General features: G+C 36.0%; 1 protein-coding gene across 2 annotated transcripts in view; it reads left to right on the forward strand.

Moving 5' to 3' along the window:
• Ppp4r3a (protein phosphatase 4 regulatory subunit 3A) overlaps positions 1–17,239 on the forward strand; it is a 43,236-nt gene extending 25,997 nt beyond the window's left edge. The window contains exons 5-15 of one of the 2 annotated variants that reach the window (XM_076849747.2): positions 1,032–1,109; positions 1,192–1,308; positions 1,862–2,017; positions 4,410–4,541; positions 4,643–4,745; positions 6,122–6,280; positions 11,394–11,563; positions 12,458–12,600; positions 13,630–13,820; positions 14,264–14,490; positions 16,514–17,239. In XM_076849747.2, the coding sequence (XP_076705862.1) occupies positions 1,032–1,109; positions 1,192–1,308; positions 1,862–2,017; positions 4,410–4,541; positions 4,643–4,745; positions 6,122–6,280; positions 11,394–11,563; positions 12,458–12,600; positions 13,630–13,820; positions 14,264–14,490; positions 16,514–16,624 (1,587 nt within the window). In that variant the 3' untranslated portion in view covers positions 16,625–17,239. The remainder of the gene's footprint in view (positions 1–1,031; positions 1,110–1,191; positions 1,309–1,861; positions 2,018–4,409; positions 4,542–4,642; positions 4,746–6,121; positions 6,281–11,393; positions 11,564–12,457; positions 12,601–13,629; positions 13,821–14,263; positions 14,491–16,513) is intronic. The other variant, XM_076849748.2, reaches the window with a different exon arrangement.
• Positions 17,240–17,545: the final 306 nt, after the last annotated feature.

The raw sequence follows: 17,545 nt of genomic DNA on the forward strand, positions 1-17,545 counted from the left end.
GTGTGTGTGTGTCATATATAGGGCCTGGAGAATTAATTCACTACTTTCAGCTATGTAGAATTAAAATATTTTTCTAAATTTGATGAAAAATAGTGCAGAGGAAAATTAGATAGTCGATCAGGGAGACTCCTTGACTCAATTGGGCTTGGGTAATATTTGTCTTAATTATAAAATAAGGACATAAGGTAACATCTGAAGTTCTTTATAAGTTCTGTACTTCTCTAACTTATTTACCTAGATAAATATCCTGTGTGGGTATCCTTTAAGTCCTTTTCTAAAGTAATTAAAGATATATTAAAATATTTTGTGTGTGCAGTGAATATCTTCAAATAATAGATGTTTCTTTAAAACTCTGAATTTCACTTTTTAAATATTGGATCACCTTCTGTATCTGTAAAACCGCAAGAAAGCTTTTATCTTCCTCCCCATTTGAAAGGTTGTGGAACCTTAACTTCTAAGGTTAGTTAGTAAGAGCCTATATAAATGAGGGGTTGGCAGACTGCTTGCTGTTGTGCTTGCTTTGTGTTTTGTAAATAAAATTTTATTGGAACACAGGTGTACTCATTCATTTACATATCGTCTGTTGCCATTGCCATTGCTATGACAGAATTGAATAGATGTAGTGAAAACTTAGGAGACTGAGTAGCCTGGATAACTTAGTGAGACCTTGTCTTAAAGTTTTAAAATGTTGGCGGGGGGGGGTGGGGGACTGGGATGTAACTCAGTGATAAGGTGCCCCTAGGTATAATCCCCAGTGGGGGAAAAGGGGAGAATGTCCGCAAAGCCTAAAATAGATATTCTCTGACCCTTAAATAGATTTAGGAAAAAGAGCCTTGCCAAAATATAAGAATAATCTTTCTAATAAGAACCTCACAATTTATCCAACAGTTTGGTTTTTCTTCCTTTCTTTTATAGAACAGGATTGCGAGTACCGGTTATTAATAGAAGTATCTTATATGTATATTACAGCGTAGTGAAATTTTTATATACTTTTACCTCTAATATAATTAAATTTTTCCCATATTTCACAGGAAGATGAAAAATTTCTGACAGATTTGTTTGCACAACTAACAGATGAAGCAACAGATGAGGAAAAAAGACAGGAATTGGTAAGAAATTAGATATTAAGAAAGGCATAAAATAGAACAACAAACCATTTTTATGTTCATTTACCCTTTATCCTGATTTCAGGTTAACTTTTTAAAAGAATTTTGTGCGTTTTCTCAAACGCTACAACCTCAAAACAGAGATGCTTTTTTCAAGACTTTGTCAAACATGGGCATATTACCAGCTTTAGAAGTCATCCTTGTAAGTTTGTTTCTCTTCGTTTTAAATGACTTATTTTTTTTTTTTTTAACCACGAAAGTCATATTATGTAACGTAGGTATTTTAATATAGCTGGTATTAGGGACTGGAGATAAAGCTCAGTGATAGGGTGCCTGTCTAGTATGCATGAGACCCTGGGTTCTAGCCTCAGTGGGGGCGAGGGTGGGGGGAGTGTGCATACCCACACAAATATATATGTGCCAGTATTTAATATTAGCTGGGTATTTCATAAAGAAGCAATGGAATTCTAGTATTGAAATCTTACACTGTATTAAAAGAAAGCTTGATTAAAGGAATCCATAGTTTTAGTAATAATTTCTTTCATTAGATGAAATATTGAAATAGGGAAACAGGAGCAAGTAGGTTAGAAGGTATAATTTTAACCATGGAATAAGAGGTTTTACATTCAACAGAATTTTAGACCTTTTTTATATTGCAGTGTTTTGTTATAATTTGTTCAAAGTTTTAGACATTCATATAATCGTAAGTTCCATGTTTTTATAATTATAGTAGAAGAAGTGTTCTTTCTCTGTAGGGCATGGATGATACACAGGTGCGAAGTGCTGCTACTGATATATTCTCATACTTGGTTGAATATAATCCATCCATGGTACGAGAGTTTGTCATGCAGGAGGCACAACAGAATGATGATGTAAGTAAGAAGTTAACAGAGCAAAAAATAACCAGCAAGGTAAATATTATTTGCGCGCATAGTAAGTATTTATACATAGGAGGCTATAGCTGTGTTTATTACTCATTTTTAAGAGTTAAGTTATTGCTCTTTGGGGGAAGTACAGCTGTAATGTCAGATGGCTTTATTCTTTCCCTAAATTGGCTCCTATCTTAGCTTATAAATTTGTTGTCTTTCAACAGTTGTTAATGTTCAGTTTAAGTTTCTTTAAAAATTTTTTACACTAATTTTTCTTCTTAACTCTGAAGTTAACTTCTGTATTATTTTATTGAAATCATTTAATCAGTTAATTATTATTCTGTAGGAAGAATTATGAGTAACTCCCCTAGGAAACATTGACTTCTAGAGTAGATTCTCAGAATCATTAAGAAAGAACAGACAAGGGCTGGGATTGTGGCTCAGCAGTAGAGCGCTCGTCTAGCACAGGCGGGACCCAGGTTTGATCCTCAGCACCACACAAAAATAAATGCAATGTGTTGTGTCCATCTACACCCAAAAACAAATGTTTAAAAAAAAAAAAAAAAAGAGAACAGACAAAACATAGTCCCTTGAAAAGTATTTAGGGAACTGTTTATTGCCTAATCATAAACAACAAGCTGTGTCTTGTTCAGACACACACATAAACTTAGGATTTGTGAGAAATTATAATAGACACATCAATTATGAAACAGCTAAGAGAGTATATTCTGGTAATATGAAGGACACTTACAGATTTTATGATGTGTCATGTATTTGGGAGCTGTAAATATGTGTGTTCCTCTTTATTTTCAGATAACCAGTGATTTCTGAGTTTTCTTCCTTACTCCATAAAATTTTATAAATAACTTTTTACTTAAGAATAGACTAAGCGGAACCAAGTGTAGTGGCATACGCCTATAATCCCAGCAACTTGGGAGGCTGAAGCAGGGGGATTGCAAGTTCAAGGCCTGCCTCACAATTTAGCAAGACCCTAAGCAGTTAATGAGACACTGTTTTAAAATTAAAAGGATTAGGGGCCTGTTGTGGCTCAGAAATAGAGCACTCACCTAGCATGTATGAGGCACTGGGTTCAATCCTCAGCATAAAGTAAAATAAAGATATTGTGCACACCTATAACTAAAAAATAAAAGGACTGGGGATGTAGCTCAGTGGTAAAGCACCTTGGGTTCAGTCCCCAGGACCAGGAAAAAAAGAATAAACTAAGCTGGTCTGCCCTCTAGTTCTTCTTGAGGGAGGGAGGAAGACGACATCCCCTTAGAAAATAAATCTCTGCACAATTCTAGCCTGTTGTGTTTCTTATAATTTAAGAAGATAGCCCTTGTTACTGTTTGGAAAGATTCTACTTAATGTGATGTGGTGTCAAAATGAAGTGAAATGGCTAGTAACATCTATATTTAAGGTTTATTTTTAAATTGTACCAGGGTAGTTACAGAAAAATACCAGTTTGAACTATTGAATGTTAAGTCTCATTTTTCTTTTATGAAATAGTCCTGAGAACAAATATGTCTCTATAACTGAAAATGGGGCTGTTCTTGTTGACCATGTAACCTACCAGATGAATCACACTTTAGTACTTCACTCCCGTTTTCTTTTTTCTTCTTCAGGACTCTGTATTGAAACCAGGAGTGCTTTATCACTTATTTATGCCCTCTGCTCTTTATTTGAGACAGGGTATCACTAAGTTGTTCAGGCTAGCCTCAAACCTTACAGTCCTCTGCATCAGCTCCCCACATAGCTGGGATTACAGACCTGAGCCCTTTTGATTTTCACCCTTGATCGCCATTTCCATATTTTGTCTACATTTTCTCTATCCTTGTTCACTCTACAATTACACATATAGGCAGAAGTAGGGAATTCTCTCACTGAATCCCTCTCAATTTTATTTACTCAATGGCCAGGAATACCAGTCATAATTGGGCCTCAGGAAAGGCAGCAGTCTATTTTCTTTGACATTTGGAATCTGAATAATACATTTGTTGTTTTGTGCACTGTAATTGCATTTCCCTCAATTTCAGGTATTCAGGTGCCACCTATTTTCCTAAATGTATTTTAAAGGGAAACTTTTTAAAAATTTCCATAAATGGAGAAGAAATATATCATTTATCAAAAATAGAAGGACTCTGTATTAAAATAAATGTAGTAAATAAGTATTTTCATTAAAGTTAATGTAAAGCCCATGAGTTTGCTGCATTCTATCAGAGAGGCATATAGATCTACTGACACCAAACTGAAACTTTTTCTTTGTTCCACACTTTGGAGCACTGCAGTATGTCCTAGTAAATAAGTGAGGCAGTTACTGCATTTTGTTTGTATTAGCATGATAGCTTGAACTCACTGATGCTATAGTGTCTTAATATGTGCTTTTCCCATTCTCTGTTTAATGAGTGATCCTTATGTGTATTTTTCTCACCAGGATATTTTGCTCATCAACCTCATTATAGAACATATGATTTGTGATACAGATCCTGAACTTGGAGGAGCAGTCCAACTTATGGGCCTGCTTCGAACTTTAGTTGACCCAGAGAACATGCTAGCCACTGCCAATGTAAGCCATGGGCATTTTTCCTCTTTCATAGCTAGCATGTTGTTTATTGCTGCTGGGAACCAGTGCAGTTAAAGTTCATGAAAGTGTTTTTGATTCCTTAGAAAACAGAAAAGACTGAATTTCTTGGTTTCTTCTACAAGCACTGTATGCATGTTCTCACTGCTCCCTTACTAGCAAATACAACAGAAGACAAGCCTAGTAAAGGTAAGATAATGCAGGTTGGTAGTTAAGTTCTCTCTTCTTGAATTCTGAGACTCAAAGTTAGTGTTAAGTAATAGTCTTTATTTTGAGGTAGTGGGAGAGGAATGAAGGCATGGGCAGCAGGCATACCTCAAAATAACAGTGATAGTCTTTTAAAGTTCAAACATTAGGTTAACATAGAGGTCTAATAATATATTTTCAAGAGCTATTTAAGAAATTTGTTTTTAAAAATCCTATTAATAAAAAGATAACAGAAGTATACAAAAAAAGAAGGTTTTAAAATAAATTTTTGTTCAGTGATATTTGTATTTAGTTTATATAAGCACAGGTGAAATATAAAGAAGGCAGTAGCTATGAACAGTTTGTTATTTGTCCTCCAGGTGTCTAGACAGAGCTATGCTTCTGCTCAATATGACTTTTTAGTTTTACATTTTATTTCTCAGGGCTTTGGCTTATGTGTGTATGTATTTTTTAAAATGCCACATTTAAAAGTAGTTTTAGGGTCTTCACTGGGAAATTCCTTATTGAAACTCTGAAAACAACACTTTTTCATCTAATTCAGAGTGTTATATTTATTTTAAAACACAAGAGGGGGGCTGGGGATGTGGCTCAAGCGGTAGCGCGCTTGCCTGGCATGAGTGTGACCCGGGTTCGATCCTCAGCACCACATACAAACAAAGATGTTGTGTCTGCGGAAAAAATTAAGAAATAAATATTTTTAAAAATTTTCTCTCTCTCTCTCTTAAAGATATTGTGTCCAACTACAACTAAAAAATAAATAAAAAAAAAAACACAAGAGGGCTGGGGTTGTGGCTCAGTGGTAGAGTGCTTGCCTAGCATGTGTGAGGCACTGGGTTTGATTCTCAGCACCACCTATAAAAAAATGAATAAAATAAAGGTCCATCAACATCTAAGAAAAAAAGCCCCCTCTTTCCTTTAGGGGAAAAAAAACACAAACACAACTTAAGAGAAAAATACATGTAAATTTGAAATGGGAATATTTTTTTTCCTATTTTATTCATTTTGGGTAAAGCTTGAGACCTCTTTTCAAACGCATATTCTCAATTCATCCAGCATTTATTAAAACCCTATGTTGAAGGCACTTTGCTAATATCTATGGACTAAATGGGAGGAATGAAAACAGTGAGTAAAATGTTCTCGGAGGCTTCCTGCTTGGCGAGTAATAAAGATAAGCCAATAATTACCTTTCAGTGTAGACTCATTGTGTGTACTAAAGTAAACACAAAGCACACTGAAATCTTGGGAGCAAGATAAAATGATTACACCAAAGATGAGATGGTATCTAGCAGAACCTCCTGTGTACATCTTTGGGGCGTGAGATTGTGTGTATAAGTAAAATTATATTTTGTTTATTTCAGATGATTTTCAAACTGCACAGTTGTTGGCACTTGTATTAGAATTGTTAACGTTCTGTGTGGAGCACCACACCTACCACATAAAGAACTACATTATCAACAAAGACATCCTTCGCAGAGTGCTAGTGCTTATGGCCTCCAAACATGCTTTCCTGGCATTATGTAAGTGTTGCTTCTCATAGACTTACTTACCATCTTTGAATATTATCCTGTTGTTGCTATCTTTGGATTTTACTACCTAAGAAGAAAAGTTTGATGACTATAGGTCAGGGGACCTAAGCTCTGCACTGTCTCTGTATATAGTTTTGCCACATTGTACATATATGGCAAAGGGATTAGAGTATATGTACAAAATATAGTAAAATTTTACCATTTGTTATTAAAACAGTCCCTTTGATCATTTTACCTCAACTTTTGGGCAAATCTAGCCCATGGCCTGTTTCTGTACAACCTGAAAACTGAAAAATGGTTTTGATATTTCTGAAGAGTGGTTTAAAAAAACAAAAATAAATGTGCCACAGAGGCCGTATGTGGCCCACAATGCTAGAGATAATGTACCATATGACCCTTATGAAAAAAGTTTGCATACACTTTCAGAGCAACAACAGATAGTGTCTTTCCCCATCCATGCTGGAGATTGAGCTAAGGGCTCTCACACAGAGCCCTCACACAGAGCTCTCACAGACCTATCCTAGACAATAGATAGTCTTTTAACAATATTATTCTTGGTTTTATGTAACTTGACCCTAGTTTGTTGCAATAAAACATTTCTTAATTGGAAACAGGTTGATCCATAGTGTTCTTATCATTGAGTAGCCATATTTATTAGGTAATGAGCTTCCATATTTAAACTGTCCTTATAGAAGTGGGCACACCAGGTGCTGGGGGTGTGGCTTAGCAGTAGAGTGCTTGCCTAGCACCTGTGAGGCTAAAAAGAAGTGGGCAGACAAAGTTTAGGGGAAGCCTGGAAGCTCAGTAAGAGATATCTGCTGATAACTAACTTTTGCCTTTTAGTTTTTAAAGGTAAGTTGGAGTGTTTTGTATATTTAAGATATCATTGAAAAATGTCTTTGAAAATTCTATCAAGGTGACAGTTATCATTTATTGACTTAAATTTTTCACATTACTCTCTACATGTACTGAAAATACATGTGGTTTGAGCATATTTTCTTTGTCTAACTTGTGAATATTTGGTTCAGTTACTTTCTGGTAAAATATCCAGGATCACATCTTTAATGTTACTTCAGTGGTCTCTTTCAGCCTAAAGCAATGAGTAGCATCTGTGGCATTAACTTAGTCTTCTTTCCTTCCTTCTTTTTTTGTACTAGGTATTGAACCCAGGGATGCTTAACCACTGAGCCACAACCCCAGCCCCTTTTGATATTTTATGTAGAGACAGGGTCTCACTGAGTTGCTTGGGGCCTCGCTAATTTGCTGAGGCTGACTTTGAACTTGTAGTCTTCCCACCTCATCTCACAAACCGATGGGATTACAGGCGTGTGCCACTGCTCTGGCTTAATTTATACTTTCTAAGGACAGCAAAAATAAAATCATTATTTCTGTTCTGCCTTACTATTGCTTGTATCTATGAGCTCAGCACATATGGAATCAGACTTATTTTCCTAATAGATTTTTGAAGAAATAAGTGAGAGCATCAAGGTTAGAGGGAGTTAATAACTCTGAATAGTTCTTTGTGTCAACAATAGAGGGTTTTATTCGGGTGTGGGAAAGGGAGTTTGAACAAGTGTGTAAGTTTAAGTAGTGGTATTTCAACAAATATATTAAACCCCTTTGGCTATATTTAATTGATCCTAAGATGTATATTTTTACACAGTTGTCTCTGAAATCAAGGTGAGTCTTAAAAATTAATGGTATAGCGACTATAATTTGGGTTCTCTTTGTTTCCTTAGCTTTAGGGGAAAAAATAGTTTTTTGCAATCAGTGGTATCTTAGATTTGATTAAATACTATATATACACCTGGCACTAAGAAAATGAAGACTAAGCTGTCAGTGTAATCAGTTTATTAGGAGAAAGTCCTGTGAAAATCAAAATACCACTTAATAAGTACTAGATTGAGGTACCTTGGGACCACCTCAATAATAATTGAAAATAAGTGCAAAATAATTGAAGTTAGTGAAATAGAGCAGAATTCCACAAAGGAGATGACTTCGCATTTCTCTTGGCCGAGGGTGTGTGACATTCTTGGTTGAATATACAGTTAAGATGTTAAATGTGGAAAAGTGTGTTGTATTGTTGCCATAGGCAGGACATGCAAGTCCCTTGGAGAGTAGCAGCACATGCAGCTGAAGAAAAAGACCATCTTGTTATTTTGCTTGCATTGTTGTAATCTGTTGAACTGTGGACAGGATCATTTACAAGTAAATGAAAGTTTGTATTGTTGAAAACTGTGAGACAAAATCTCATGTTCTGTTTCTGTTGATATTTGGTAAACTGAGTCAGGTCAGATCATCCTTAAGCCTAACTTTTCTCAAATGACTTCTCAGTGGACCTGTCTTCCCAGGGTTGAATATATGATTATCCTCTTACAGAAGACACCAGGCCTTAGGAACAGCCCTTTGAGAGGACTGGGTTTATGGTATTTTTTACCAAAGATTTCTAAGAACTGAATTATAAATTTGGGGAAATGTAAAATAATTGCTTCTGAGAAAAATGTACATTGAAATAAACATTAGGTACAATATTTTTTTAATAAAGAATTTTACAAATACTTAAGTTTACACATCTAAGTACAATACACAATAAGCAGTTTAATGTTCACAGTTTAGGGACTTCAGGAATATTTTATATCTGTTGCCTCTCAATTAGTATATCATATTTAAATCAACTAAGCAAGTATATATAGAGACCAGCAGTTCTTTCTAAACTCAGGCTAGATACTGGCTCCATTGGTCTATTTCATCTTACATTGTAGTCCTGAGCTTATACTTTATGTTGTCTGGCCTTTTTGTTGTTTCTTTCTGTTTAAAATATGAAAACCTGTACAAGGAATGAAATTTTTTAAAGCTTTTTGTTGTAGTTACATATGAGGTAGGGAATCTCATACATGAAATCTCACCTTGTGTAAGATAAAGATAATTGTTTTAAAAGAGATGATCAAAATTGAGCAGATTGATTACAATCTACAGTTATGCTGACTTGGCCTACTCCAAAAACTATCTTCTTTTAGTGACTTGATTTTATAAAACTCACTCAAAATTCTTTCTTTTTTCATTTATTTATTTTAGAGGCCATACTAGGAATTGAACCCAGGGGTGCTCTACTACTAAGCTATATCCCCAACCCTTTTTAATTTTCATTTTGGGACACAATCTTGCCCAAGTTGACCTTGAACTTGCGATACTCCTGCCTCAGCATCCTGAATCACTGGGATTACAGGCATGCAACACTGTCTGTTTTTTTTTTTTTTTTTCACTAATAAAGTTCTAAAAGAAACTTTGTTCAATAGCATAGAATAATGGTTGCATATTTTTTAAATATAGGTTTCCTTTGGGGGGATTGGTTTGAGTGGACAGTTATTAAGTGAGAGCAAATGGAAATAAGGACCAAAACAAAAGACCATCAGACCCTCCTTATTCACATCCACAGTGTCTGGGTAGAAGTGCTTTTTGAGGAGTGTCCGCATGCTCTGGTCCTAGTGAGTTCCAGGAAGGGAAGAGTTTCTTTTCACCCACTTAGGAGCCCACTTAGGAGCTGCATGCAGACCAGCGGAGTCAGTGTGTGTTTTGGTAGGACACAAGTCTCCACAAAGCCTGGGAAGTTGGAGTACCAATACTTAGGATAACAGTAGCTCTTGCCTTCAATACTAAAAGCTTAAAATTTGGCCAATTAGCAGGCTCTACGTGTTGATTTTCATTTTATCAAAAGTGGAACTGCCTCACTAAGTTCCCTTTGTCAGTTAACATTTAGAAAAAGAAAAAAAATGAAATTCCTATTTTGGAAAATAAACCCTTGTTAAGTTTGACTTATCACCCAGAAAGATGCCTCTTATTGTTTAAAAATGTTTTCACCATGCTTATGTTTTAAAAAATATTTAGTAGTTTAAAAAATACAATGCAGTTATTCTATATAACTATTTGAAACTCCCTGCCCAGAGTGTTTCTTTAGAAAGATACACTCTTAAGTTGAATTGTTAAGGCAGTTTATAATCAACTGTACCTAATTGGGCATTCACTTGTGGACCTCTTTTCTGCCAACTAAAGAAAAATTGAGCTGCTTTACTCCTCTGCCTTCCCACCCAGAAACCGTGTCAGCATGGTTGCCTGGCTACCTGCTCATGAAGGACTTGATTAATAACAAATTGGCAATTTAACGAGCCACTTCCATGATCTCCAAAGAAACCAAAATACAAACACAATATTTAATCTTGCCAACCGAAGACGATGTGACTGCATGAAGTGAGTATGCTTTTTTGAACTGTTTACAATAACTGGGGCATTAACTTACTGATAATTCCACATAGGTAAAGAGGGCTTTGTTGAAGTCTAGCTGTCTGAGTATATTTGGATCTTGACGAATGGCGACTTAAGTAACTCCCCATACCTCAAGATGCAAATATACCTTTTCATCTGTAAGTTAAAGCCTAATTAATTGTAAAAAGGAAAACTAGGAAAAAAAAAAGTTAAAAAGCATACTCGCAATAAGCCTAGAGGACCACATTTTAAATTACATCCTCTAAATTTATTTCTAAACTATGGAAGGCAAATTCTGGGTCATGCAGATTTTTGTGGGTTTATAGCCATTCTGCGACCACATCCACAACTAAACCAATGTAAATCCATGAACTTGATGCAAAATAATAAAAAAGAGTGTCCAAAGTTATTGAAGATCAAATTATCATACAGTGGATTGCCCTAATAAAACAATTGTTTTTCTGTTGTCTTAAAATTTTATATAAAAGGCTATCTTGAGAATTTTTTTCATTTTAACTGTTACGGTAGATTAGATCATTTGTCTTAGCTATTATTTCAGACATACATTACATTTTGGTCATTAGCAACAGGTTTATTTCCAGAATTTTTCTGGCTTTCTAAGACTTGTGTTCTATGATGACATACACTACTTTTAGAATATGTTTTCTGATAACACCTTTAAAAAAATCCTTATCTTTAGGTTCACGTTTCTGGAAGTGCTAACATATCAGTGTGCACGAAGAATTACTGGTATTTGTTAAATGGGTTTTATTGTGTTGTTTTGGTAAGTCTAAAATGTGGAAGTGTGGTATGTGACTTAAACAATAATACTTCTGTGTTTCAGGTGCCCTTCGTTTTAAGAGAAAGATTATTGGATTAAAAGATGAGTTTTATAACCGCTACATAATGAAAAGTTTTTTGTTTGAACCTGTAGTCAAAGCTTTTCTCAACAATGGATCCCGCTACAATCTGATGAATTCTGCCATAATAGAAATGTTTGAATTTATTAGAGTGGTAGGTTTTGTATTTTTTTAATCAGAATTTTAGTTTTAATTGTATGAGATAATTGACTATGCATAACTTATATTTTGGTTTGAAATTATTATACTTGGAAAGAATTTTTTAAAAGAAAAACCATTATCAAAAGCCAACGAGAGATTCAGTTCAAATCAATAATATCTAACCTGATCTCTTAGCAGTCTTTATAGGATGGTTGAAAACTGATAGCAGTGTCATGAAGATCATTTAAGAAAATAAAACCATAAATACGCATTCAAATGTTTTTCTTGACTTTCACCTATATTTAAAGGACAATATCATAACACACTCTTCGTGATTTTTTAATCTAGTGATGCTCAACATCATTGTGCAATATTATCTGTGCCATGTTCTTAGAATTGTGGTAAAATGTTTGTAACATAAAATATGCCATCCTATTTCTGAATGTATAATATGTTGACATTAAGAATAAGAACATTCATGTTATCATGCAACCCTCACCACCAGTCATCTAGAAATTTTTTGTGGTGTGTTTTTAAAATACACATGCCATGGTGGTATAGCTCAGTAGTAGAGTGCTCACCTAGCATGCACCAGGTCCCCTGGTTTATATCCTCAACACAAAATATGTAGTAAAGTACATATGCTCCAACTTACAGCATCAGAAGTAGTGTGGGACCTGGCATCTGCTCAGAAAGACCCATGGATAGTTCTTAGGGAGACCAAGAACTGGGGACTATAGAAGTAGCCAGTATATGTTATTCCCATTTTCACTGATTACCTCTAGGGTTGTGTGATATTTTATGAAATTGAACTATTTTGGAAATTTTATGAAATCACTACAGTAAAGCTTCATCTTGATAAAATGATACTTTTTATGATATATTTTATTGTAATTCTTTCCTGTAGGAAGACATAAAATCATTAACTGCTCATGTAATTGAAAATTATTGGAAAGCACTGGAAGACGTAGATTATGTACAGACATTTAAAGGATTAAAACTGAGATTTGAACAACAAAGAGAAAGGCAAGACAACCCTAAACTTGACAGGTAAATCGGCACATATTTGAATTTTCTCTTTATTCATGAATAAGTTGTGTCACAGTTGCTCTTGTTTATTTGATCTCATTTTACTAAAGGTGTAGGTAGTTGCTAGTGTGATTCAAAAACACCAACGTATACTAATGTGGCAGGAAGGCCTCAGTTGTTCAAAATTAAACCAGAGTATCTCATTTGTGTTGGGCACATTGGTGCATGCCTGTAATCCCAGCAGCTCGGGAGGCTGAGGCAAGAGGATCATGAGTTCAAAGCCAGCCTAAGCAACAGTGAGGTACTAAGAAGCTCAGTGAGACGTGCTGTCTCTAAATAAAATACTAAAAAGGACTGGTGGTGTGGCTCTTATTTATTATGTTTTTAAAAATATTTTTTAGTTATACATGGATGCAGTATCTTTATTTTATTTACTTTCTTGTGATACTGAAGATTGAACCCAGTGCCTCACATGTGGGAGGCAAGCACTTTACTGCTGAGCCATATCCCGGCCACCTTATTATATTTTTTTTAATGCCTAGATTTTAATTTATAACATTTTGTAACATGTAAATTATTACTTATCAATTCCTAATGTTAATAAGTTTAATAATTGATCTACATTAGTGCTTTTTTATTTTTTAATTGTATTAGTGCTGAGAATTGAACTTTTTTAGTGCTGAGAATTGATACTTTTTCACTTAACTACGTCTCCAGTCCTCTTTATTTTGAGACTGGGTCTTGCTAAGTTGCTGAGTCTGGCCTTGAATTTAGGATCCTCCTCCTTCCGGGGTCACTGGGATTAAAGGCGTGTGCCTAGATTGCAACCGTGCAGATTTGGTAGTATGAAATTTGATTCTATTTTTAAAATTGGATATGGTGGGAGGTTTTTAATCATATGTTTGGTAATATCTGATTTGCAACAGACTCTTCTGTGTTTGCTTATCTTCATTAACCTATTATAGCTGTATCTAATTTTGAAGTACTTGAAGACCATCTTTAAAAAAAAAAAATCCTGTGAGTATATTTACTTTTTCTCTTTACTCACAGCATGCGCTCCATTTTGAGGAATCACAGATACCGGCGAGATGCCAGAACACTAGAGGATGAGGAGGAGATGTGGTTCAACGCAGATGAAGATGACATAGAAGATGGAGAAGCTGTGGTGTCTCCATCTGACAAAGCTAAAAATGATGATGATATCATGGATCCAATTAGTAAATTCATGGAAAGGAAGAAATGTATGTTGAACAAATGGGCAAGGAAAAATAAAGGCTTTCTCATTCTAGGTCTATTCTTTATTTCTTGACCAAATAATGAGTATTTACATTGAATATGTGGTGACAGTTTTTAAAAACTGTTGCTTTAGAGGGTGTAGCTGAATTCCTAGCACTGTTGTGAAGGTATAGACTAAGTTTTCTTAGTTTGAATCGGGTGAATAAGGGAGAGAGACATTATTTCAGGAGTGGTGAGAATAATGGATGTGATACTAAAAACTTTGATTCCTTCTCCTTTGTAAAAACCCAGTGGATAATGATATTTAGTACATTGGTGTCATTTTTAATCCGAACTTGAAAGTTGCTTCTCAGCAAAAAACGAGCTGATTAATTAGTGTTATTGTCACCTATTGTGGGGAAATAAAAACAGAACTAGTGTGACTGACAACCCTTTTTCTCATTTTTAGTAAAAGAAAGTGAGGAAAAGGAGGTGCTTCTGAAAACGAATCTTTCTGGACGGCAGAGCCCAAGTTTCAAGCTTTCCTTGTCCAGCGGAACAAAGACTAACCTCACCAGCCAGTCATCTGCCACAAATCTGCCTGGTTCTCCAGGGTCCCCCGGATCCCCAGGATCTCCAGGCTCTCCTGGATCTGTCCCTAAGAATACATCTCAGACGGCAGCTATTACCACAAAGGTACCCCTTTGGACTCCTGGACTTCCATTTTGCCTTTTCCTTCCTAGATTTAAGCTTTTATCCACAATTCTTCTTGAGACTCCCTTTGCTTGCCTCTTCCAGAACCATTTATCACTTGTGACTTACCACCACCTCTGATTTTTATGTGTGCACACAGTACTAGGGATCAAACCCAAACCTAAGCGAGCACTCCCTGAGCTGTATCCCAGCTAACCCTAACCCTCCAACTGCTTTTTATCTTTTTGTGGAGGTGTGGTCTCATTAAATTGCCAAAGCTGATCTTTATTGGCAATTCTCAGCCTCCTAACTGGCTGGGATTATTGATTTATGTCACCATGCCTGGCAGCTGAACTTTTTTGAGAAAGGGGGGTTCTGGGGGTTGAACTCGGGAACTGACCCATATCCCCAGCCCTATTTTGTACTTTTAGAGACAGGGTCTCACTGAGTTGCTAAACACCTCGCCATTGCTGAGGCTGGCTTTGAACTTGTGATCCTGCTATCAGCCTCCTAAGCCACTGGAATTACAGGCATGCACCTGGTGCCTGGCTGATCTTTTTTTTTTTTTTTTTTTTACATATTAGAATTTTTGAACATTTTCCTAGAACTAATGCAAAAGTCTGATTGTATTCTTATTTTGGTATTTTTTCGTGTTCAAACTCCAGGTTCAGATTTGTTTGTCAGTACATTTTCAGAATCTTCCAAATTTAAAATCGTCATTTACTTGTTCAACTTTCCCAATTTAGACCCAGGTAAAGATGGTGGGGAAAGATAATACAATAATGGTCCATTTAAATGGACCAAAATTTTTAACACCAAAAATGTAGAAAAGCCATAATCACAGAATACAACCAATTCTTTTGTTTTGGTTGGTTGGTTTGGTTTGGTTTGGTTTTGCTACCAGGGGTTGAACCCGGGGGTGCATAGCCACTGAGCCACATTCCCAGCCTTTTTTGTTATTTAATTATTATTATTATTTTTTTTAGGTGTAGTTGGACACAATAACTTTATTTATTTTTATACAGTGCTGAGGATCGAACCTAAGACTTCATACATGCTAAGCGAGCACTCCACTGCTGAGCTAAAACCCCATCCCCTAAATATTTTTATTTGAGACAGGGTCTTACCAAGTTGCTTAGGGCCTTGCTAAATTGCTGGGACTGACCATGAACTTGCCTTGGTTTTCTGAGCTGCTGAGATTATAGGCATGTGCCATCATACCCAGCCAACCAGTTCTTCTAGATGACTTTTACAACTTTTTTTTCTTTCAAGATGTAGAATATGTTCATTATTAGACTAAGCGTTAACAGACTGCCAGTTCAGAATCTTTGATCTAAATCAGTGCCCATTTCCCAGTCTCTTTTCTTGCAAATGAGTAGGAGACCCCTAAGGACAGAGAAGTGAATCCAAGGCATGCCTGAAGTAAAGGGCATGGCTATGGGCAGAGTAGTGTACACTCTCCATGGCCATGTAAATAAAATGAGCTACAGGTAGTTTCTGGTGAAGGGGAGATACATTAGGTCTTGAGACCTCCCCCGCCTTTTTTTTTTTTTTTTTTTTTTTTTTTTTTTTTGGTACCAGAGGTTGAACTCAGGGGGCACTGACCTGCATCCGCAGCCCTATTTTGTATTGTATTTAGAGACAGGGCCTCATGTCTAAGCACTTTGCTTTTACTGAGGCTGGCTTTGAATTTGTGATCCTCCTGCTTCAGCCTCCCAAGCTGCTGGGATTACAGGCATGCGCCACTGTGCCCAGCAAAAAGACATTTTTAATTCAGTGATGTTTTTCTCCCTGGGTGATTTGCTAGGATAATAAACTACTTAACTCTTTTGCTTTAATTTAGGTAACCTAAAAATTTTCTCTTATAAAGAAAAAAGCTCATGTTTATTATGGGAAACTTAGGAAATAACATAAAAATAATGAATTTCAGTCACACCAACCAGAAATTTCTTCTAACTTAAAACACAGGTATTTTTAAATTAGTGTTTTCTTTTCTGTTCTTCAAATAATCCTTGTTTCTGAACAGGGAGGCCTCGTGGGTCTGGTAGATTATCCTGATGATGATGAAGAGGATGAAGAGGATGAAGACAAGGAAGATACCCTACCATTGTCAAAGAAAGCAAAATTTGAGTCATAATAATGGCAACTGCCTGTGATCAGTACCTGTTGACAAACTGGGTCTCTACCCCTCCCCCCTACAAAGCCCGCAACACAGCGCAGTGGTCTCTTGTGAATGACTGACACACTCAGCCTCACACACTTGACTTCTGCTCATCAAGTGCCAATTCAATGGAGCAGGAGGAGGGGTAACCACACTTTTAGGGGAAAGACTTAAGCCTTTGCGCTCTCCAGCTTGGACCACACATTGCCCTTTTCTCAGGGAAGGAAATGGAAACAAAAAGCCAACAGGGCGGGGTTTTGTAAGTGGAACTCTGGATTGACTGGTCAGTTGCTACAATCAGAACATGCTTTCTTGGACCATGTTTGAAACTCAGAAGAATGGGCCTTTCTGCCATCGTTCTTCACTAGTAAGAATGCCAGCAGTTTCTTTGTATAAAGAGACCTGCCTTTAAAATCACACATTCTGAACATTTTAGTCAAGCTACAACAGGTTTGGAAAACCTCTGTGGGGGAGGGGCAAATATAAAGTTTCCTCTTTTTTATCTGTTCCCTTTGCCCTTCAAACTGCAGATTTTTCCCCCCCTAAAGTGGGGATTTGTCCCTACTTGATTAAAGATTGAGTGGAATTCTAGATGTGGTCATTTGTGTCATAATTTTTTTTTTAATTTCATTTTATTTTTGACCTTTTTTTCCTCCTCTGAGTGTATGCTTAGTTGTTGAATATATATATTTGGGACCATTAAACCTTTTTTTGATGTAATATAACCTAACGTTGTGCTGGTACCTGTTTTACCATGTGTACTTTTTGTTCTACATCACAGTTCTTAATTTGTTTAGAGTTTTATGAAAGATGGTATAGTTTTTATTGACAAAAGCAAAGTAATCTTACAACTATGTGCATACAAAAGCAATACTATTTTGTGACTAAATATTTTAT

The sequence above is a fragment of the Callospermophilus lateralis genome, chromosome 3, assembly GCF_048772815.1.
Source record: "Callospermophilus lateralis isolate mCalLat2 chromosome 3, mCalLat2.hap1, whole genome shotgun sequence".
NCBI lineage: Eukaryota > Metazoa > Chordata > Mammalia > Rodentia > Sciuridae > Callospermophilus > Callospermophilus lateralis.